This window comes from Xiphias gladius, chromosome 20 (assembly GCF_016859285.1).
Source record: "Xiphias gladius isolate SHS-SW01 ecotype Sanya breed wild chromosome 20, ASM1685928v1, whole genome shotgun sequence".
NCBI classification, from domain to species: Eukaryota; Metazoa; Chordata; class Actinopteri; order Istiophoriformes; family Xiphiidae; genus Xiphias; species Xiphias gladius.
This window is the reverse complement of record NC_053419.1, coordinates 6,874,401-6,899,448: the sequence shown is the minus strand read 5'-3', so window position 1 is coordinate 6,899,448 and position 25,048 is coordinate 6,874,401. Positions and strand designations below refer to the sequence as shown.

At 41.0% G+C, this 25,048-nt stretch overlaps 1 protein-coding gene across 9 annotated transcripts in view; it reads left to right on the top strand.

Annotated features, from left to right (window-relative positions):
- vav2 (vav 2 guanine nucleotide exchange factor) overlaps positions 1-25,048 on the top strand; it is a 197,300-nt gene that overhangs the window by 113,306 nt on the left and 58,946 nt on the right. For all 9 annotated transcript variants that reach the window (XM_040157774.1, XM_040157772.1, XM_040157770.1 and 6 more), the window contains exon 3: positions 21,957-22,015. In XM_040157774.1, coding sequence (XP_040013708.1) covers positions 21,957-22,015 — 59 coding nt within the window. The remainder of the gene's footprint in view (positions 1-21,956; positions 22,016-25,048) is intronic.

Below are 25,048 nucleotides of genomic sequence, written 5' to 3'. Positions count from 1 at the left end.
GTCATTTCAGCGGCTTCATGGCCAGATTACATCATCTTGAGTGCTTTAAGAAGCACACACAGTATAGGTAACACAACGCCTACTCCTGGCGCAGAAACACACATATTTATATATATATGTGCGAGTGTACACAGTGGCACAAAGAAATTCATTAGGAAGGACCTGCTCTAATGTAAGACTGAATAGATAAACTGTATGCCCGTGCTTGTTGTGATGTTGCGGTTTTTCTTTTTTTTTTGTTGTTGCTTTGGATCCAAGTAGCCTCCAACCCTCCGTGGATGACAGAACCACTTGTCAGATTCCTCCACGTCCCCTAGATTCAGGGTTACTGTGAGTGTCACTGCCTGTTTCTGTTTGTGCCCAGGAGTGCGTGTGTGTGCTTGTGGGTGTGCACACATGGATGTATGTGTTTGAACGTCCCTCTCTCAAAGCCTTTTTCTGTGAGTACGTGTGTATTTGTGGGGTTATTTTCTTGACAACTTCTGTGCTTGTGTATGAACTGTTTATATGTGTACATAGCTATCCTGACCACTCGAGGTTGTTGTGATTTGGGTTACCGTCTAAGTGACAGACAGGTCAGTGCTGTCCTCAGAGGGATAAGCCATCACATCAATAATAAAACCAGCTGTCAAACTGAATTGTTCCCTGTGTGAGAGCGGCCCACTCGATGAAATTCCTGACACCAGTAACGCCATTAAGGTGGCAAAGATGAAGTGCAGGATATTGCCTCGATATTGTTCTGTGTTCATGTGAACGTTTGATTTATTATTTGAGATTTGTATAAAGATTCTGAGTGATGCGCTCTGATAGTGGTGAGCAAGTGTGTTCAATAAAATGCCGTCAAATGGACAATGGACAAGAGTGCGTTCCTTTGTACCAATATGTATGTGAAAGAGGAGACAAAAAGAGTGACAGGCTGGTCTGACCTGTAAGATCTGTGTCATAGATTTTTACCATCCTTACATGCGCAAACGTTGAATATGTGAAATCAACACAATACACCAAAAAATACTGTTTATTTTATGGGATGGCTTTCTAACCAGTGTGAAGAAGAAAGGAAAAAACCTGGGTGCTTTTCTTGTCATGCCCCCAATGCAGATTGTCTTACATTATTAAGATACACCTCACTGTTGCTGTTAAATGGTACAGGGCAATGGCGGGAGGTTGTGAAAATGGCTTTATAGAGCAATAGTCATTCTATAGCCTTTCTCATGCTCTCTAATAGCACTGGCTTTACAGAAAAGAGCATGGTTTAGTAATGAAATTAGACAGGTAAGATGTGGACGGCACTTTCCTAGCACTTTGCGACAACTGGTAACCTAATGGATTTCCCTGGTTTGAAAGCTTTGTATAAAATACCTCCAGTGTCAGCGACTGGGCTGTTAACCTGCCTTTCTGTTCAAATTTCTGTGAAGACACAAAACTCCAAGGTTCTCCATGAGAAAAGAAGTATTTCTCCTTTTTGGATGTGATCCAGGTGAGGGGATAACAGAGTGCAGTTGTGCAACTAAAGGACAGTTTCTTGCATTTTCAGTCTCAAAGAGGAGAGAGAGGATGGGGCCGAGCATGACAGTAGGTCCCGTAAAGACACATTCACTCTCAAGTGTTCTGAAGCAAGTGTTCTGAGAAAAAACCCAAGTCCATCTTTCACCAGCCAGACGTTTTATTGTGAGTTTGCAAAAGGAATTTTACTTGTTGCATTCTCCTGTACGAAAAGTGCCATGTAAATAATTGAGCGCTCCTTTGGGGTCCTGACAACCAAGTTGACAACCACTGCCTCACCGGAGGCCTTTGCGAGTTTTTGGCTTTGTGATTCTTTTGTGACAGTGAGGTGTACATGCTTCGCGTTAAAGGCACCCTGTTGGATTTGCAGTGTAACAAATGAGATAAAGTTACATGCAGTGTTTCTCACTAGAACACATTGTGAGCATGTACATTCCCAAGGCCTTTATTTATTTATTTTTAACATTTTAACATTTTGAAACTTCTGTTATTGTGACATTTCTACCATGTGCTTGTATGTGCATGTGTATGAGATAAAAACATTATATGGACTCGCTTTAAAAAATTTTGTTCTACAGCCCCACTAATGGCCAAAAACTGCACAGGTGTTAAGGGGAATAGGTGTGAGGTACAATTATTGATTGACAGAACCAACAGACTCACTTGAGGTAGATTATCTGATATAATGCTTTCCTCTGGAGACACAAAAGGCTTCATACTGAACAACTTTTTACAACTCCCAAGCACATATAAACAGACATTGAAGTCCCCTTTAACCATAGGGGTTCAAATCTGAAAATAAACATTTGAATCAAAGTGGAAATTGACCTAGATTGTTGTTTAGGTTTCAAGACTTGTTGGTTTTTCTTTGTACAAATATTTCAGAAATCTTGCTCTCTGTCAGAAGTGTTAGAGGCTGTGAAGGGTGTGTAAATAAAAGAATATCTATCCAATGCAGCTGTAGATTCAGTAAAATAACCAAATGATTCCTCCACAAACCATAAGGCATATTCCCTCTTTTGACTTTTGTACAGCTCTTTTATCATTGTCTGATCTTCCAAGGACTTTTCTGTCTGCATCTTTTTTTTGAAACTAAGAAAAAATCCTGATTGTGGATCCCTTTTTCAGTATCGTCTCCCCTCCCCCAGTCTCCTCCATGCTGTCCCCAGTGAGACATGCTGAATGGAGACCCATAATGAGCCTCTTTCTGTTCCAGCTGACACAGTGAGCTGTCTGAGGCTGTGATGTGTCACTCGTGCAGGGCTTCTCTCTCTCTCCAGACCTCTGTGTGCTGAATAAAAGGATTCCTCCCTAGAAATGCTTCCAACTGCCACAAGGGGATGGAAGAGGTTCAGACCTCTGTCGGTGAGGTCCTGTGGCCAAGACTATTCTACACACTCCATCACACATCTTCACAACAGTGAAATCTGTGCTTTTTATCTCCAAGACCTAACCTTGCTCTTGTTCCGTTTGGAAAAGAGAGTTAGTGGGAAAAAATGCCTGTGTAACAGTTTTACATCACTCCTGTTTCTGCCATGCATCACTGTAGGGACTGCATCATCAGCTTTCAACTTCTTCAAACCAGTCACAGAAAACAATTTAGTTTGTTGTGTCCCTGTCACTTCCTGCAATGCATTGCCGCAAATTGCCTAATCCAGACTCTTCAACCCATGGTCCCTGTAGTGCAAAGCAGTGTTTGTTTTTCATTAGGGTAAGTGAGGCAGTTGGCGAGAACACGTGTCTGGCAGCAGCAGGAACGACAGCCTGACAGCCTCTGCCTGGAAGTACATCGTTTGCCTCTACATCTGAGGGAGCATACTAATACTGAGAAATCATTACAAGGTTGGTGATATTGTAAAGGCTCAAGGGGCAAGTTTGTTTTTGGAAGATCACTGGTTTAAATTCCTCACACACTCGAGTTGGCAAGGTTTTTCCAGTCCCAAGACCAGAGAGTTCAAGACATTTGGTGATGTGGTGGAAGCTGTTTTTGAACTTGGGTGTGGTCCAGAGAACTGGTCTGAAATCCACCACAAAATGTTGGTTAACCTCTGGCACTGGTCCCATTAAGTCCACACCAAATATGAAAGCCTGTATGCTGGTATTTGAACATCGTGATCAGTACATGACACATTTATGTCATATGCTATCCTCTTAAAACTGTCATCTGTTAATTTATTAAAGGGGAAAAATAATTTGCAGTGTTTGCAGTCCACAGTTTTGAGGGATATTGAAGGGTAAAGTAGAAGTAGAAGTAATGAGTCTGTTTGCAGATCATTCAGGAAACCTGGGTAGACTCAAGCATCTGTGTTAAAGTTGACTCGATACGCGATTGCTTCCAATTGAGCTACTCAGTTGGTCAAGAGTACAAAATGAGGATCGAATAAAGCAGCTCGGTGTTATGGTTATTATACGCCAAAGCACTCAGCATTTGCTGTATGATACATTATACAGTGTTTATTGATCATATACAGAGATGAATAGCATCCTAGAACCCAGTATGGTCAGAATGTATGGAGAATTGATTTTTATGTTTGACTAGCAGTCTTAATGCCTTGGACCTTTAATATCTGCTCAGACATTTGCTCCAGAGTATTCTATGACATACTGCCCAAGGCCTATTATGTCCAAGTAGTAACAACTGAGTGATTGTTGTGTGCAACAGTGGACACATTGTGAAAGAGCAAATTTCAAATTAATCCCGAAATGCCCACTTTGACTCATGTGGATCAAAAATAAAGACAGGCACGTAGAGCATCAGATTTTCCTTTTATACCTAACATTTCATCTGTGTTTAGTTGTATTTCTTTCTGAAATGTGTTATCATCTTGGGTGGAGATTTGTATCTTTCCGGCATGTCCAGAAGCATTTGTCCGTAATTTTGGTTAAAACATAAATGTTATCTTTAGCAAACAGAATGAACATCATTCTTCTTTTTCTTTTTTTTCCTTTTTTTTTTTTAGCTTGCCCCACCTATCTGAGATTGACAGTCAGGCTGTGGTGAATCTCTTAAGACGTGTTTTCTTCTCTCAGACTCAAAAACTCAAAGAGAACACACACACACACACACACATACGCTCATATGGAAATTTACAAGCAGACTGTCACACGCACACACACACGCAGCAGTGACAAAAGTTAATAAAGAAAAGCTACTCACCCACATCCTGTTTAGCTAGCTCCCTCCAAACCCTAGCGAGTGTTTGCATTGCGGCCACAAAAGCTGTATGAATCCTGAGATTCCTGCACTTACCTAACCACACTCTGCTTAACATGACGGTCTCCATCTAAAACACCCCAACCCCACTGCTCTTCCAAGCGGTGATCCACAGCTAACAAGGATCAAATACAGTGAGGCAGTTAGACATTGCATCCTTTTTCGGCAGCAAATATGGATATGGGTTTATTGTCGTTACCTAGCATTATACAACTTATTTTGACAATTAATTAAGTAAAGTATATTCACATAAAGATAGAGAAAGTAAGTAACCCTAGTCTGTCTCAGAATGAATAATATTGTGCAAGACAGAACGCATAATATTTACAAAATGTCATCATAAAAATCAAAGTGTGTCAGTGTTTTATTTAGAGTAATAGGCCAGTAGGTATTGGTATACCTACAAGTCATAATTACATGTATGTCTGAGAAACTCAGACTTTTCTGAGATCCTTGACAGATCTCTAAGACTGAATGTTAGTCCCCCTCACGCTGTTCAACAAAGCTGCTTTAAGTATGGGCATTGTGAATAATGACCAGCTAACTTTCAGTAGGCACGTCGTATCTCTAACTCGGTCATTTCGCTCCGCATTACTTAACATCAGAAAGATCAGTCCGCGCTGACTGAGTATGCTACTCAACCCCTTGTGCAGGTACCAGTCATCTCTTTCTTTACTACTGTATTGCCCCTCTGGCAGCGTGCACGACAAAACCATTGCAAATGGTTCAAAATGTGGCAGCACATCTGGCCTTCAATTACCCAAAGACAGCCCATGTCACTTTTCATTACTCCCCACTGGCTCCCTGTTGCTGCTCGCAATAAGTTCAAGTCACTAATGCTCGCCTATAGAATAGCTACGAGCACAGCACCAACCTTCCTGAAATCCCTCATTCAAGTCGATGAGCCTTCTCTGAGCCCTCTGCTAGGCATGTATATGTCAATTAATGCCATGTGGCACTTGTTAGGGTTGCTGAGTGTCGAAGCTTTTTTTTTCTCAGAGTATTATCCTTGATCTGCTGTGGCATGCATTGTAGTTGTTTTGTTCGTCGCTTTGGACAGTAGCGTCTGTAAGATGAATAAATGTAAATGTAGATCTGACTTAGAACTAATTATACGATGTGCCTGAAAAAGCGAGAGAATGGGGTGCTTTGTATTAGCCAAAGTCTGTTGTTTAAGGAATGATTTAATGGAAATAGTGCTGTACTGACCATGTACATTATTTTTATCCCTCACACGACCAACTTACATTCATAAGAAGCCATTAAGAGTGTTTTGCTAACAAATCTTTGTTAGCTATGAAGTATTACTTTTGATAAAATCTAAAAAAATTGTAGGAAAGTAGTAGTTTATTACTGTTCATTATGAATTTATTTTGGCATAAAAACACCAGAATGACTTATCAAAAAGACTTGAAAGAAGTAAAGTAGGACATCTACCTGACATAACCACGACTTTAGCCAGTGCTTCTGTGATGGCCACTTCCTCTTTTTTTGTCTCATTTTTTTCTGCTTTCATCTTACTCCACCCATACATAGCATCAGTTCTTGGCGCAACAGTGAATTGATCCGCAGATGTAACAAAGCTACAAGGCAGCAAATTTGATTTGATTCTTTGCAATATTAGAATTACTCAAGGTGCTCAAGTTATTGCTGGAATCCTTATACAGATTTGTGCAGGATATTGATTCTAATGAATTACAGCTATTTAAGTATCTGTTTGTATGAGGATAAAGATCTAAGCTCAACTGTGGCACCAACAAAATGCCAAGGCGTTCCTGAGTGACATACTGGCACTGGCAGAGGCATTACCCAGCCTCATGAGAGAGAATTATTCACTAGTTTGGAGCTATACAATGGTGGCCACCTAACTTTCAAGCCTGAATCCCTCTGCTGCCCCCCCTTCATCAGCATGCATTATTCCTTTTTTATGTGTCTGTTCGCATTGGCTGACAAGCACAGTTTAGTTGGCATAGCCCGGAGCTCCAACCACATCACACATAGAGGGCACACATTTTCCTCGCTCTCTCGATGTCACACGGGCTGTTAACAGTGTTTTCAGAGTCAGGGAATGTGAAAATATTCAGTGAGAAGCAGGGGGGTAAGACTAAAGAGGAGAGCTTTGGGGGGGAGCTTTGGAAGTGCGACGCCACACAGTCTGCCAGCCCTGGCTGACGTGTCTGGCCATCCTGAAAGGTTAACAGGCACCAAGCTCTCCTCCGTCCGATGTGTGACATGACACTCTCTCCACTCTCGTCGCCCAGTTTGATGTGTCGGTCTTTCATGGTTCATGAACAACTCAGGGGCCATGCGAGGGATCTCTCATTTTCTGTTGTGTAGGACATCATATAGAGTGGCAGCACAAAGAGGATCCAATTTATTAGTTTCGGGATTTTCGCCCCCCTTTTGATCTGTCACCTTCAGATACATGCATGCATGAAGGAACGGACACACACAAGCATGCACACATTTGACCGTAAACACTCATTCATACACATGTGCCACAAACTCACAGACAATATAATGTATTTGGTCACACCCCCTGTGGCTGAAATGCATTGTCTCCCTTCAGAGAGGACATTAATAAGAAATGAGTTCTTTTGAAGTCTAGCTATGGGCTGTCAGATCTGAACTGACATAATCATCCCCAAGAATAACGCCTCCTCCCAACTTTTAACATGCACTCCCACACATTCAGCCTCCCTCTGTGCATATGGAGAACTGTAAGATGACTCTGTACCCAAAGGTGCCCTCTTAACGTGCAATCCAAATGGCCTTTAACCAGCTCTTCAAAAAACTGCACCCCCACACTGTTGTAAACCTTTGTAGTTTTTTTTTCCCCAACTGCCTGCACTTTGGTAAGGCACGATAGCAACACTTTTGTCTTTTTCACGCATTCCCTGCACCCACTGCTTCCTTCATTTAGTACTGCGTGCTGAATTCACACTATTTCAGCAGAACAGGGAGAAAAAGAAAACACTGCATTATTACAACTTGCTTGTATTTATGCATTATTCCATGTTAAATTGGATGTAAACAAACCGTGTAGGCTACGTAACTCATTTTTATTAACTGTATCAATTGTATTAGTCAAATTATTGGATATTATTTGCATTGATCTAATTGTTATGCAGCTTTTTTGGCACAAGTTCGTTCTTCCCTACCCCTTTATTTAATTAGTCAATAGGGTCATTATTTTCAATTTTTATTCATTAATGATTTGATGCTTTTTTCTTACTATCTTTGAAGGGACTCTGATGACTAATGAGTTGTTCATTACCAATTCTCACCATTGTTCCAATGATTTCTAATCAACAACAGCACTGTAGGAGCTTCCAGTGTCACAGGAGGGTTGCATTTGTTGTACGCTGAGGGGATCAGTTTGCTCTTGCAGCTGACAAAATACCAACTTTTTGGTGCACGGGGACAAATCAAATAAATCCAGCTCTTTGTTTTCATTAGATTTTTTCATTCTGTTCTGTAAAAAACCCAACACAGTTGCTCTTCAATGCATCAAACATTGAGTGTAATATACAGTGAAGGTCCATTCAATGCTCAGCTATAAAAGTAAACACAAATACAAATATGAATTCTTTTAAGCATTTATAGATATCCAAAACACTAGCACCAAAAACTACACAACAACAATTTATTCATTTAAGTGATGAACTTATATTGAAACATTTTCCAGACGTCTAACAGTAAAGTAGGAAAACATACATGCAATCACTAGTGCATTGCCAGAAGTCAGTAGAGTCAGAGACTTGCCTTTAAGACATGCATACTCTGTCCATAATATATCACACCACTCCATCAATCTGATAGATAAAGTCAGACTTGGTGTTTCGCCCTCCTCCCCCTCACACCTCTGGCTCATTTCACACTTTCCAACTTCCTCGCCTCTCTGCCAGGCATGTGTTATAGACTGGAAGGAAAGATGTCACTCCTTCTCCCTGTAGATTTTGGATTCACTTTCTGGTGCTAGTACCACCTGTGTCACTATGTACTAAGAAAACCTGTAAATTACCAGTAGACACTGGAAAGACATCACCAAGACAAAGTATTTTTGTTTTACTTACTCATTAAATTTATTTTTGATACTCATGAATTTGACCAGTATATAATCAAGATTAATGTTGTGTAGCTTTTGCGGCAAAAACAGTTTTGTATGTACCTGCCTTTATGTTATACTTGACGGTCATTATTTTTGGTTTTGACTAATTGTCACTGAAAAATAACTGACTTTGTCAAAAGAATTGATCACTCTAACAGAATTTTCTTTTGATTTTATGTCCCCATACATTCAATAGGCTGCAAACTTCAATGTGCACATGTAACCCACTGGTGTTATGGCGTTACACTCTCTCATTTACATTGCCTCTGTTGGCTTTTCAGTTTGTGTTTTCTGAGGATGAATCAGCTCCCAGGCAGTTCGGATATGTTACTCTGCTCCTATTGACTTCATGTTCCCAGAGGCTCAATCAGGGCCTGATTGTAACCCCCTCGTTGTTGGTCCTGGCTGAAATTGACACATTACTCACACATACGGACAATACATGCTGATTCTGTTACAATCAACATGTACTGGGAACCTAGACAGTTGTACAGTGAGGGTGCCTGTAACTTCTGTGGTTAGTCTCTTGGTCTATGGATGCCCACTACTTGGATCCATATGCAGAATGAAGTGGCAGGAAGCAGCCATGAGGCGGAAACATTGTATGTCAGAGTTGTTCTGGTGTTGTAGATCCTCAGATCTCATGAATAATGTAAAAGTGAGGTACAGAAGATTATTCCTGTTGAAATTAGAGGATGTCTAAAGTCTCAAGCTGCTTTAAGGCAGTCTGCCTTTTTCATTACATGTACTGTTTTTTCCTTGCAAACAACAAGTCTTAGTCGTGAATACCAGCTGTAGTAGATTTAAGCGCGTTTGTGTCCATAAAGAATGTTTATTATCTCCAATTTATTGTGTCTAAACCTAATGTGGGCAAGACTTAGATGCAATTTTTTATATTAACTCCATACAACCGGTCTAATTGCCATTTAAATGATCTTTGTTCTATATTGCATAATTAGGGACTATTAATGGCTGAAACACCATGGGACTTTATATTACACTCCACCTTCTCCCCCTCCTGTTGCTTATGCTCTCTCACTTGGCTGCAACATTGTTTATTGAACATTTAAAAATCAGTCCACATAGTTTTAACTTCTTGGGCAGTCCTTCTCAGGTGTTGCTGATGTTAGTTTCCTCAAGACCTGATCTTATTCCATTTATCAGCTCTTTGTGAGACTGTAATTGGCATTGCTCGTGATGGCATATTTTTCTCCCTCATCAATGATTATTTCACACCAGCATTGCTAAAATCCTCCCTCCTCTGCAAAGTCATTAAAGTTTGAAGGATTATGATTATGTTCTCCGTGGAGTAATATTGCATAATTCATGATAATTAAGTTCCAATCAAAGAGCTTCCAATTTAGTGAGGGTTGGGAATTTGGGATTTGTGAATATGTACATGTTGTATTGATTGAAAAGACATGCTTCGGCATTTTTGAATGATGCAGTTTGAGATTTTTGTCTGAACATTTTTTATTTTATTCTTTGCATATGAGGTATTTCTTAGTTTGTACACTAAGCCTTGCCCACTGTGGACACTGTAAGGAGTAAAGTGTAAGCATATGAAGATGATAGTAAACTCTGAAATTATAGGCCTATCTAATAAAGCGGGGGCATCATATGTATGAGTAAAAAATGTTTTAAACCACTCTACTGTTGAAAAAAAGGATTTTTTTTGGTGCAAATAGGCCAAAGTTTGAAAACAACATCTGTTTGTCTATGGTTTTGTGGAAAAAAGAAAGGAAACTATGCACTGTGAATCCCGCTGCAACAACCGTACTGCCTCTAGTGAACCTATTTTTGCTTTTGATATTACTTGGACATTTAGGTGCAGCAGTGAATGGAATCTGGCCCGATAGTTTGGATCGGTCCCTGTTGCCTTGTGCTCCTCTTCATCTGTCAGCAGGGTGAGGCGTCCCACAGACAGGGTCTTAATGGTAGCAGAGCGAAAGGGGCAGGGCCTTTAATGGAAGCCCTTTGTTCAGTTGTCACTTTCACTGCTCCCATGGAACCTTCCTGCTGGTCGGTCAGACAAGCCCCCTAGGTAGTGGCCACTGCACTTCTGTCACTGCTCGACTAAAGACATCTATCACACTGAACTTTCTGAACTAAAGTTTCTTTCCTTTGCTATTCCTCCTGCTCTCTTTTTTTTCTCTCACTCAGCCCTTATTTTACCTACCAGTGATCAGGTTTGACAAGTGTACTTTTTATACAGTATATAAGTCAAGGGAAAATGAGATTTTGTATCATGTCAAAACATGTTAAAGTAAAAATGGCATTTACAACGTTGCCCCCCATGTATACAAAATGGGAAGCTATGTTGTTGCAGTCTCAAGATATGCTTTGGTAAAGCATGGAATAAAAGCTTTATTCTTCTAAAATTCCTTCATGTTTTGGATGCCAGAGTTCCCAGCTTATCCCCTCCCTAAAGTGGTTATGAATACCTCCCACTTGACTTTCTATGAGGTGAATATAAAGGTGGCCCCGGCTAAATGCATCTCTCCCGCTGGGTAAACACTGTGGTGTGTGATAAGGGTTTTAGAGAGAAGGGAATACTGGCAGAGTTGGAGGGGCTGGGAGGGGAGGAAGATCATCTGTATCTCTGTACTCAGCTGCAGCCAGTTGGAATATAAAGCACCAGTGGGTCACTGTAGGATTCATCTTCTAGAAATACAACTTCTCTAAAGACAGCAGAGCAGGATTTACAGTACAGTCAGACAAGGGGAAGTCATCCACTTGTGTATGACAAAAGACACCAATAATCTCTATACTCTGGACACACTTTAACTGCAAGAATTTGGAGTGTAAATGTACATGAGTGCCTGCTGCAGGAACATGCATAGGATAATGATATAGAGAATGTTTTTTTTTTCCCCCATCAAAATGGTCTTGGTCAATATTATTTTGATGTTAAGTGAAATATCAAGGATGGTAATAAAAATCTACTGTGCATGAACACATGTGGATGTTTTTCCCCGTGTACACTCACATGTTCACTCACTACAGTATATATGGTACACTGGTGTCTAGGGAGACATGCACAAGATAAAATATGTATATAACCCTTCCTGCAGATCAGGCATGCAATATGTCGTATTAATAAGGCAACAGATTCTACCCTAAAACAAAAGAAACAACTGCAAGCACTTATGGAAACACTCTGAGTTAAGACTATAAATTGAATGAAAGATTTAAATATTTTAGAGGTTCACTCCATTCATTACAATGGATTTCACATGTGATATACATACACCTGGTGAAATAGTCATGTGACCTGAGACCATTAGTGTGGTGTAAGAAAGTACAGTTGCCTTCTCTATGTAGAAGAGGAACATCTCCGATTAGAAATACTGAGAGAGAAATTCATGGCCGCTAAAACAGCCCAGTGTACTATAAAACACAAAGGGCTTTTAGATGTAAGGAGAGCTTTTCATACTGTATAGAAATAATTGTGAATGCACCATGGCCTTCCAGCAGGAAAAATAATCCATAATTTCAAAGACTGTATTTAATGCTGTTCTTAATTGGCCAAATTTCAAATATATTAATACTTTAGTAACAAAGAAATCAATCCAATGATAAACTGAAAACAAATATAGTGTTAATTAGAATTTAAATTGGCATCCCAGTAAATCATTACTCCATAAAGTTGGCAGAATTTGCAGGAGACAGATTAAGAAAGGCATGGTCAGTGCGGGCTGAGATATCTTGATTCATAGTCTCTGGACTCCAAACATGCTGGATCCTACATTCCCCATAATGCGACCAATAGCGTCTTAACATAAGACCCTCTGTCTCTGGTAAACACCCACATCTTTCAAACTGATTGTCCCTGTGTGTATAATGCAAGCTTTTGTAATACATTTGTAGTCTCCAAGCCCCAGGAGAGTGAACCTCAGATTACATCATAGCAAGAAAACTGACCTTGATTTGTAAAATCTTTGAAGTTCCCCTTTAAAATACTAAATTCAGATGTGTGTATGGTGTAGGGGTTTCCACCCCGCCTTCCCAAACTTCCTTATCTCCTCCAGCAGAGGGGTGTGGGCAGACCTCCCTCCCACAGGCCAGCTGGATTACTCATGTCGGTCTAATCCCATTCCTTCTCTCAGTGCTCTCTGTCACACCAACATGTGCTGGACCATCGTGTGCCCAAGCTTCACACACATACACATACACACACACACACACACACACACACACAAACACAAACACAAACACAAAAACACACATGTAGGCTCAGGTGCCCTGTGTCTGATAAGAACTATGTGGAAGTACCAGCCTCATCAGCCTGGCCCCATCACATCATGGGAAACCCTGTTTCCTCCCATGATCCCAGGCTTGCCCTTATCACCACAACCTGCCTCAAAGCCTTAAATCCTTGTGTCAGAGGGATCATCTCTGATGTACACACTAGGGCAGATAAGTCTGAAAAGGCAGTTTAAATGTCAAAATGACTTCTGTAGACACCAACGTTTTCAGGGAGTCTCTAAAATGGTTACCTTTTTTTTTCTTCTTCTGCCTTTTTTGGTTGAAGACAAAACTTGAGTATTACAGCTATTATCTGGTAAGGAGTGGGACTGACAAAGCCTGTCTTCTGCTAATGATCACTTGATTGCAGTGATGAAATCGTGATGTGATCACAAGGTTCCATCTTTTCGGAAAACAGGATGTCCCTCTATGATAATGAAGTTAAAAAGACAAACCGAAGGGCACATTGTGGAGGAAGCGAGAGCCCTGCAGCCAAACTCAGAGCTCTTAAGGTTAATTTAAAGACAGGACAAGTTCATCAAATAGGAAGCTTAACTTAAAATGCATCTTAAATGTATCACAAATCTCTTGATGATGGTAGAATCTAACTGTTTGTGAAGGATTTAGTGTAATAACAATAATGCTGAATGTGTTCACACGTGTTCATTAAGCTCTTGATTGGCAGACATTTATTCCTGAACTTCCTGATATTGATATTTCAGGGTATTTCAGGAGAAAACTAAAATTTGTCTTTTTTCTCAACTAAACCTCTGAATTGGAGCGTGTCCATCTACTGTTGTTTTCTGAAACCTTCATAAAACCTGTAAAGTAGAAAATGTCGGGCCATTTTTCTGTGGTACAGGTCATGAGAAAACTGTACCACAGTTCACCCAGATATTACTTTTACTTTTGCCATAACCTGTACTACTAAAAACTATTTGAGCAATTTAATTGGTAACTGTATCATCATTACATTGCTTTTCCTAATTATTGTACTTACTTATTGGACATTCTTCATTTGTACTAATAATTGGTTATCGTGCTAAATCATAATGGATTTTATTTGGGCATCTTGTTGCCTGTACTTACAGCAGTTTTGTTGCTGTGTTGGCCCACCACAGCTGAAAAATGAGGAGGAAAGACTGTGTAATAACTAAAGGATTGGCTGAAGGCAGCAGCTGTTTGCTGTTGAGATGTGAGCCAGACAGTGTTGTGTGGCAGCCTGACCGGAACTGCTCGGCAAAAAGTGAGCAGACAAAACATATTATATGTCTGAGAAGCCCAAAAAATGTTGCGACATCAGGAAATTCAGACACAGACGTGCTGTAAGGCGTGCACACAGATAAGCAGAAACACATAAGCAGAAACAAAGGCATGTGACACACATATACAAAACTCAGTTTTAGCTATTCCGGCTTCATCTGTATTATTTGTTCTCAGTGAAGGAAGATATATTTTCCCTCTGCCTCCTCGCATTTATGGCCACATTTGACAGCTCTGCAAGTTCTTTTTGCATATCTGCCTTTATACAATACGTTCCGTTGTATCTCTGACCCCGTACCAGCCAATAACATCACCCTGTCGATGTGTTGGTCGGCATCTTATCCACACGTCCAGATTTCCTCTCAGAGTAATAGAGCAGTAAACCACGTTATAAACATTTTGAATTCCAGCTCCTCAAATTTTGTCTTTGATTCAGACATAATCGACTCACTTTGCTTCAATGCACAAAACTGCCTCTGAGCCACTTTCTTACAGATGTTTGTATTTTCGAGGCTCATCTTAACCACGAATGACATCAAAGCATTATTCTTAATGACACATTTTGCCATGGATTGCCCTGTACGCGCCTTTGCACGTGCCGCTGATTTAAGTATCAATGATGGTCCAGTAGGTTAGACGGTTCATAGCCTACAAACAGCTGATGAAAGACTTTGAAACATGGCATGACACTCAGGAAATTTTCATCACAGCAGGAGGTTCAGTCATTCTAGCATGCAAATGTCAAACACATGTTTGGGAAGAGGCAAAAATCTGGGCCAACCGAAACACACATGCAGCCCCAGACAAATACACTCATGCCTGTGCACACATCCTCATTTTCCTCATTTCCTCCTTTATTTTTGTTTTAGTGCAGCCCTTTCAGCACTTGGAGGAGGGCTGTGATTTTTCTCAGCTGTATGTTGAGATCACGAGTAATAGCGCAAGAAACTGAGCTGCTGTTTTGTTGGAGAAGCAGCAGTGGACAGATTGCATGTCTGATCTCGGCTCATTTCTAGCAGCGGGGAAACCTGCAGCCAAAGAGCAAAGACGCTTCAGAACTGATAATCCGCCCTGTGTAATGGCTTTATAATGGAACTCTGCCCTACAGATTAATTTTAGTCATTTGTTATTGTTTTTTTTTTTCTTATGTTGGCTCAGCTCTCACCTACTATCACAGTTGCATTTTCAGCTCATTGTTTGCTAATTTCATGCACTTTGTTCTGCCTCTGTGATTTTGTTAAAGTCATCAGCTCAGTTTGGCTTAAGCATTCAACCAAATGGGAAGGGTTGTTCTACACCACTTGTGCACACTATTTGCTGTTTTGTAAACTGCCTCCACTTCCCTAAAGAGCTGGGGTTTTTTTTTTTCAAACACGTGTAAATTTAGCTGTCATCCACGATGTGCAAAGTTGTCCTGTTGCCACCATGCCCCCCATGATGTCCCTGTAGGCAGGACAGGCGTTGTATGCCTGCAGGATGAGATTAAGAGACAGACTAAAATGTGGGAGGGGAAAAAAGGGGTTTATTTACTCACCTCTCTGACTGAACCCTTTGGGCTCCAAATGAGCCAGGCTTCCTTCAGCCACACATTTATCACATGACAGGAACACCCAAGCCTTTTATTAACCTTTGATTGAACTCTCCACCTAAAGAATGTTCAGGAAATTATTTTGACATCCTCAGGGAAGAGGTACAAACACTTACACACTAGCTCTTGGTCTTGAATCCCAACATAGACATTCAAACTCACATATACAGCATAACCTACTCTAAACCAAGCTGGCAAGAAATGACTTGGTTCATATAGCAATTATTTTTTGTTTCTTTACTCTATAAAATAGTAAAAAGTGCCTTTGACAAGTTCCTGCATACCAAGGTGAAGTTTTCAAATTGATCATTTTGTGAGACCGACAGTTTAAGACCCAAACATATTCCACTTACAGTAATATATAAAACAGACAAAAGCAGCTAAGTCTCAGTTTATCAAAATACTTACAAATCACTACTTGTTTCAAAGCCAAAACCAACTACAACCAGCCACATCTCACCTTGCAACAGTTGTCATAGGGAGAACTTCATTTTGTGCCTGCTCAGCAGAGCTCCTGAGTGGAAGGAGCTTTGTCCAACTCCTGCTGCTGACTCACCAAATGCCTGTGAGTTCCTCTCACCACCCCCTCACTCCCAAAACCTCCCTCCTCCCTGGTCAGCCTCGAGCCCAAACACTTCTGTGATACCTCTCAACACATCGCCTCCTCCCCTTTTTCTGTCCTTCCCTCCCGATTCTCTTTACATCTTCGTCCTGTTATCTAGATCTTGGACACCTGGATCAACTTCCTTTAAGCCCCATCTCTACCCGGACCTGTCTCTTTACCAACATTGCAGGCACTATAGCCTAAAACACCCTTGATCTGTGTTTCTGTGTACAGCACATGTGAATATGTTCCCAATTTGAGTGTGTGTACACACATGTGCAAACATCCTGTGACACAGGCATAGTCACACATAAGTGACCAGGCCCATGTATGGTGATTTAGCGTGAAATGGGACAGGTCATGGACGTGGCTGCAGCACATTGGCAGGTGTTTGCACATATTAGCCACTGTTGCCCTTTATACTTCAAGCAGCACAGGTTCAGATCAAATCAATGTTCAAGGTCCTAAAGCTAAATAAGCTCCAAAATTGATTTGTAGGCACTTCACATCAATAATTCATGATTGGAGGGAATGCATGGAAATCTGCCCAACTTTTCTGAAAAGCTTAAAAACCTTTAGCATCATCTGCATTATGTTAAGCTAACCCACATTTTCAATCAGTGACATAAGTAGTAACTCTGTACATTTTGTGTCTGGGCTTAATGCCCTCTGTAGGCTTACAGGCATTTTGTCTGGCACTGATGGTAAATGGGGTCTTTGGGTCAGCAGCAGGAGCAGCAGCACTCTCTGGCCCTCGGGCCAACCGGGGGGCTTTTTTTTGCTTGGACATAAGCAGTGAAATCCCCTGTAATCAAGCAGCTGGAAGGTCTGCTTTGAGGGGATTTGGTGCAATGTGGCAGGTGCCAATCTGACTGCAGGATCAGGATTTGCACAGGCCCGGCTCCCGATAGCATTCAACAACTTTAACATGAGCTGCTGCGCGGAGACAAATTACAGTCATTCATGCAGTTTCTTGCACGGCGCTCACCGTGTGTCATAAACAAGGTACGCAAGAGCCCATTAAAGATGTGCTGTGTACACTCGAGCACATCCCATGAGATTTGGGTTTGTGTTGTGTCTTTAACTTCTACTTTTAGTCAGGATGGTAGAAGTGCATCTTTTGTTATATTTTATTTAGTTTATTAACTCATTTCAGAAATGTATTTATAAGTTCTTATTTTACTTATATTGTAGATTTTGAAATATTTATACATTTTGTATTGTTTCTTTGTGTCTAAGAGTATGGATTGTTGTTTGTCATCATCAGGGCAATTCTATGATAGACTGTGCTATATGTGTTTAACCCCTGGCTGTAGGCAAAATACACTAGTCTGTTACCTGTTGCTGTTTTGATGCCTCTTTTACTTGTACAATTTTCATGAATATCTTTCATTTCAGTTGTAGTTTTGAATGTTTTTGCTTATCTTTTGTGCTTATCTTGTAGCAGCAAAAGCCCTGCTTTTATTTTCCTGTATACACAGATCACGTATGTAAAAGAGACTAAACGACGCTTTAGGATCCCCCTATATAAATGAGGGCTGAATAAATGAATGAAAAAAATCTTTCTAGATGTTATAATTGAAGTTTAAGTTGTGTTTATGTACACACACCTCTTCAAAGGGAGCATCTTTGCTTTACAGGCTGTGAAGTATAAGGACTGATTTTCATGTGTGAATTGTATGCATAATACAGAAAAGAAACTGTGAATAGAATAAGAGAAGGTTTGTACAAGGCAAAAACTCCCGGAGGCAGTGGGACAGTAGGACACACGCGCACACACACACACACACATACAAGGACATGCTCAGCCGTCCCTCGTCTGTCTGTCCATTATTGATGTTGGGCATGCAGGGTTCCCACTCAGCCATCTGTTCTCAGCTCTCCCACTCCATGCCCCTTTTGCTTCATGCCTACCACTTGGCAGGCTGGCATAGGCAGAGGAATGGTGTGCTATCAAAGTGTGAATACTTTATAAATACATCACACTATCGTAGAGTTGGCTAGTGCAAGAGGAGCCCAGAGAGAGAAATGAGAAATAGCGTCATAGTAATGTGATGAATTTTTCATTATTTCTGCTTCTTTGTTGCATGAATTCCAAACACATGCATTGATTTGCGGTGCAAGATATAATCATGTCACAGCCGCATCAGATATAAACAGAATTGGCGGTTGGGTGTGTTTTGTGATGGACTGTCAATAGTCCTCTTGTGCACGTTTTCAGATCTTAATCAGATCACAGCCCCGCCCTCCTCCGGTTCGTGGCACATGGCTGTTGGTTTGATTTGATTTGTAACTGATGACCATGCATATTCAGTAAGGCCCCGGTTGCCAGGGGAAACGTGTGTTTGCAAACACTTGGCTTCACCCCGCACTTAATCCATAGATGCAATCCTTATCCCTGCTCCCCCTGCCCTACCCTGTGCTCCACACACGCACACACACACACACACACACACACACACACACACACACACACACACACACACACACACACACACACACACACACACACACACACACACAAACACACATGTACATACAAGCTTATAATGCAGTGAACGGTTCGTAAATGTTGCATGTCAGTATCATGCAGAAACTGCATGCGTCGGTGAGGCTGTTTGATTTAACACGTGTCTTCAATTACACTGTCCTGACTGACAGAAAGGGTCAGCATTGGGTAAGGGGATGCCAGGGGCTGTGGGGTGGTAAGATACTGGTTTGGGGCTGAAGAAACCTGAGATGTCGCTCCATTGTGTAACTTGTCTTTTGAATATTCCTAGCGGGGGGAAAGAAGCTTTATTCTCTGGCTAGCCCCAGAGTTAAGACCCCTTGGGGAGTACGAGATGAGAGGGAAATTAATAACGTGTAGAGACTCAAAGGCTCTGACTGAACCACAGGATCAGAAGAGGGTGAAGGGAGTGTATTAGAGGCAGAAAGGGAAATAGTAGCACGGGCAGAGAGTGGAGAGCACAGTCAGAGAGGCCACCTTTGAGCACTCCACTGAAAATCTAGCTTTATCACCTACAGCCTCTAGGCTTCAAAGGCTACTTCTAGGTAGATTGTTGGTGGAGTATTTCTTTAAGTTGTTGAGTAAGATCTAATGCTAATTTATAGCAATAATAAAAAATGTAGAGATCATAAAAAATGTAAGTGTCATTTTTAGCATCCGTCACAGTGTGAGAAGGAATTTGTACTTCCTCCTCTGCCCTGAAAACAGATTGCTAATTAGCATTTCTTACCAAAGCCAGAAGGAGTCATGGACTGACAGTGCTCCCAGTATGGGGACATATTTTTCGCATTATGGTGTGTGAGGCTAACATGAACTAAATAATGAGAACAAACTGCTTAATGTTAAGGAAACTCGAGATTTAATATTAATAGACATTACACCGTGTTGTGTGGAAGTCACGCTAGCATGCTCAGTGCGGCACCCTCCTGTCTTGCCTCCCCAGGCCAAGCAGGCTTTGGCCCGGCTGTAACCCTCTGACTTGAAGCCAGCAGCTCTGCCATCCTTTGAACCTGGACAAACCTGGATGAAGCCAGCTGTGTTTAGCCAGATCTGACCACAGCTGATCACACTACTAAGCATTAACTGTGGATTGCCCTAAATACCAAATTTATCCACCTATAGATCTATCCATCCAACTAATTGTTTCAATTTAACATTTTGCATTTTTATGTAGGCTTCTCTGATGCTCCGTGTTTAAATTATATCGTCTGTTACCCCTGCACAAAGACAACGTAGGCTAATAAGACCAAGAAAACAGAGCTAATAATGATGCTGGGGCAGTATGCCATATGTGATCCTTCCCTGCAGCAAGGCCAGGTGGGCAGCATGCCACCAGCCGCACAAAGGATTTATCCACAGTGATTTATTAAACACTCTAACCACTGACTAAACAGAGGCTCTGAGCTAAATTAGCAATCCATTCTTCTCCCCATTCCCTCTTCCTTTTTCTCCTTCTTTGTCTGCCTCGCTTTCCTTTTTCAGTCCCTGCCTGCAGAGTGCAGTTAGAATATACAGTATGTTAAGGAGGTGTGTGATGGTAGACTGGCCACATATCGGAACCATTAACGATGAACATGAATGCCTATTACATGGGTCTTTAGCAACACAGAGAAATAACCTCTTATCATCGATAGCGCCGTCAAGGTTTCCTCCCGCAGAGTGGTTAGATGTAAATGAATGTGATGCATTCGCACTCCATAACAGCGCTCCATGTAACCCCTCCAATCTCCACATCTGATTATGTCAAACATGAGAACAACCTGAATAGAGAGAGGGAAAGGTTTAGGTCAACACCACTTCAACATTACCCCAAAGTCCTAAAGTGGTTGTCTTTGTTTCACAACAGCCGTTAGCGTCGGCTCATCTCGAATTTTAAATACCACAAGCGGTGACATGCTGCATTGTGTGTTTAGAGAAGAGGTAGTTTGATGAGAGGCTGTATATGACACACCTGCCGAGGAAGAGGGGTTGAGATAACAATTGTCTCCTCCCTGTCGAGGAGGCATCTGGCATTGCCACGGTGGTGCAAGCTGAAATACTCCCAGGAGTGGGTAATGAGGCGTAGGAGACAGGATTTTTTGTTTTGTTGTGTGTGTGTGTGTGTGTGTGTGTGTGTGTGTGTGTGTGTGTGTGTGTGTGTGTGTGTGTGTGTGTGTGTGTGTGTGTGTGTGTGTGTGTGTGTGTGTGTGTGTGTAAGTCAGCTTAAATACAGGCACACATTTAACTTTCTCGTACTAAATCACGAAAAAAGGCGAGAGGGAAAATATGGAGGTTAGCACACATAGACAGTAGGTAAAATAAGGACAAATATGGGGATGGTGAAGTACGTGACTACATGCGTGTGACTGATCAAACCACAGTGGCGCCCACCCTTTGTGCACCATGTCTTTGGAGGTCAGCGTTAACATGTGTGCCTGCATTATGGTTACACGCAGTCCTGTGTGGACGCTGCATATGACTGCGAGTAGTGTTCGATAATCGCCCTCAGAGAAGAGTGAATGTTGAACATCTTTTCTTTTACCTGGTAGCACACACACAGTGTAGTTTGATAATGACTCTTCCTCTGTTGCATATATTTCTTTTGGATTGTTAATTTGTTTTTTAGTTACTTTCATAGTTGACTCATGACAATTAATTTTTTTAACTTGCTTTTATAGTTGATTGCTTCTATTTATTACGTATTTCACTAACTGCTTTCATTGTTTTGTTTATTTCGTCTCATCCCCATTCGCGTTGCCAAAGTATTTCAGAGATTTCGCATTAAATAATACCGTATCTCAGTGATGAAACGAGAAAACACTTTGACAAATTTAGTGAATGGTAAACAATAAATAATTACATTACATTTAAAAAGTTGAAAAAAATGTAGTTGATTGTTTTGTGTCAAACAGTCAGCAATCTTTTTTTGTCTTTCAGGTAATCTCTGCTCTGTCAAGGATCTCTCACCACAGCATTGCACAAATCAAAGGCATCAGGTATGTGTCTCATTTGTAACTCCGTCATTTATCATTTGAACAGCCACAGCACTCAAGAGTGTCGGTTTGAAAGAAACCATTTCGATGAATGTATTCCACATTTTCATGTCGGCCTGTATTAAAATGGATGCGGCTATTAACATCTGTTGCTCATTTAAAAGTCAATTTACACGTTTAGGCAGTTAGCTGCAGCTTTTAGCCGCTGTTATCGTGCAGGGCACAAAATAATACACAACACGTTTCTACAACACATTTCCATCTGTCACTCAAACAGTACAGCAGTTTATGTAGAAAATTAGCACTAAGTCATAGGCACTACTCTCTGAGTCAGAATACTACATTGTATGTAGAGGTAGTCATTTTTCTCAGATAATGGTGAAAATCCTTCACACTGCTTTATCGGGCCTGGAAGGGGCTTCTGATTTCTCTTCATTTGCTCAATGTGCTTGGAGCTTGGTGGCTCACCGTCGCCACATAAAAAGCTATGTTATCCATCTGAGTAATGAGTTGATGGAGCGTGCCCATTAGGAGGCCTGCCAGGAAATGAAAGGAGGAGAAAAGAGAGAGCAGGTCCCTTGCCATTAATAAAGACAACATAGCCTGCTGACTGCTGGCTAATTCAGTGCCTGTCCACACTTGCCATTTTGCTGTGAGGTGTCAAAATCAATGCTCATTTGACCTCAATGTAAATCAGGCTCTTGGCTTTCTAATCCCTAGTTACTTTAAATTCAAGAATCAGACTATTAATTAAACAGTAAACTATCATTTAAAGTTCAGATTCTCAAGCCGTGGGTCAGAGGGCAGAACCAAGATGGCTGCAAATCTAGTTTTATCACAAAAGGAATATTATTGTTGGAGTTACAGTTCTTTAAATGAAGGACAAGCACCGGACTGCTGACGTGTCCTTGAGCAAAACTTTAAATTCCTTCCAGCCCTGGGGGTTACCCTGACCTCTTACCCGGCTTTGGAGGGAAATGAGCGAAAACAGACCAGCCTTACGGGGATCAATGAATTATGACTTTATTAAGTGAGGTCACATTTGACTCCTGGCCTTTAGAAGAAAACATTTATTAAGGTTGTCAAATGGTGCGCTGAACTACATTCTTCAATACAGGAATTGCACAGAATGGTTATCAAGGCCAAAGGGATGTCACTGTGCATTACTGTCTTGATAATTAGTCATAGGTAATCAGTCACACTACTAAAAATCATTTCAATGTAAAACTTAAAAGTGAGAACTATCTTCAGAATAACAAATGTATACGGTCCACTCAGTAGCTGTAGAGCCTTCGATTGTATCACACACAATCACAACTCCCTCTGCTGAGGAAGCTCATTTGACACGATCCAGTGCAGCTACTGAGTGGAACTTGTGTTGAGACTGTTTTTGTCAGCTGCTGTTTCTCAGGTCAAGAATTAAGAAGAATTTCAGTCTTAACAAATATATAATGTCTAAATTTGCACACAAAAAAAAAAAGTTGCCCCCTTCCCCTTATGTTTTTTGTCATACGTCACGTATAGTAATACCTAAAACCAAATACTAACACTATTCTTACCAATGTTCCACCCTCTTACTTCAGCTTCCCTTTATTTCATACTGGGCCGTCACCATACAACTGCCTTTCATAAGCTAGTACTGCAGGCTGTGATTGACATCCCCTTGAGATGTGAAGGTTTGAGATAGCTGTTAGGAATCCACCGTGCATGTTTATGGGTCAAAGTTAGGTGTTTATTCTCAGTGTTATCAGCAGTAGGGCATATCCAGCGTTAATATCTAAGACAGTGCTTAATAGAGCTTTCAGCGATCATCTGTCTCTTACTGCTTCCAATAAAGGCTTTGCAGATGCGCACAAACGTGTGAGAAGGTCCAAGGCCATGTTACTATATGATTTAACATGAACAGAGCGCTGCTATTAAGCTTAGCACTTACACAGCATGGATGTTCACTGACCCCATTTGGCCTTTCTAAAGGGTCTTCTCACCCGCTTTGTGGTAATTCTGCTTGGGGCAAGGTCAGCTACATTCAAAGGTCCAAGGACCTGTCAGAGCTCTTCTGTCTCGCTTTAGAGCCCCTGTCAACTGTGTACGAGCCGGCAACGGCTATAACTAATTCAAACACATACCATGCCATACATGTAAGTTGTGCACCATATAGACAGTTCATGCCCTCCAGGTCTACTTCTACACTGGCTCGGTCATGTACAGCACCTTTCAGAATAAGCTTGCAAAGTTCTTTACCATTTCAAGGCTAAAACTAGAAATAACAGTATCACAAAGTAAAATAGAATCAAATGAAACCAAGTAGATAAAACTGACAACGATAAGGACAATTTTTTTGTTCTTTTTAATTTAATAAAGTGTACAGAAGTGATTTAAAAGATGTTACTGAATCTGCAAGCCTTAAATTCAAAGGCAGAGAATTTCAGGTTTGAGGAGCCAAATGAGTAGAAGCCAAAGTCACGCTTTCTCTTGAAGCAGTACTCAAAAGCAGGTGGAAGATCCATGATTTCTGATTCAGCTCTGGCTCAGGGGGGCTATGAGCTAGGTGATCTAATAAGTGCTTTAAAGTTAATCAGTGCAATCTTTAAATCAATTCCAAAGCGAACGGGTTACTAATGACAAGAAGCCAGAATAGGAGATTAACGCCATATTTTATAGCATACTACCCCACATTTGATTTTTAAGACATTTAACCAAAGGCTACAAAAAACCAAGTATAAGAATTGTGTTTAGAATTTTCTCTTTTTTTCTTTTTAACAAGTGTCGGAATTCTGATTCTTGAAGTGAATTTTGAAGCAGCAAACGTTCAAGGTTTTTCTTAAGTCGTGTGCCTCTTCTGAGGCTATAATAAAAGAAAGAGGTGGCTCAGTTGGCAAAGGCTTAGACCATGGATACTTGAGTATATTGCTTTCCCAAAGAAATTACGAAAAGAAGAGTTAGCAATCCAGTAATAATAAAAAGGGTCACAATTGTCTTAATGATTTCTTGGCCACTTTATTTTTAACAAACAACAAATTGCACCATGTACCTTGT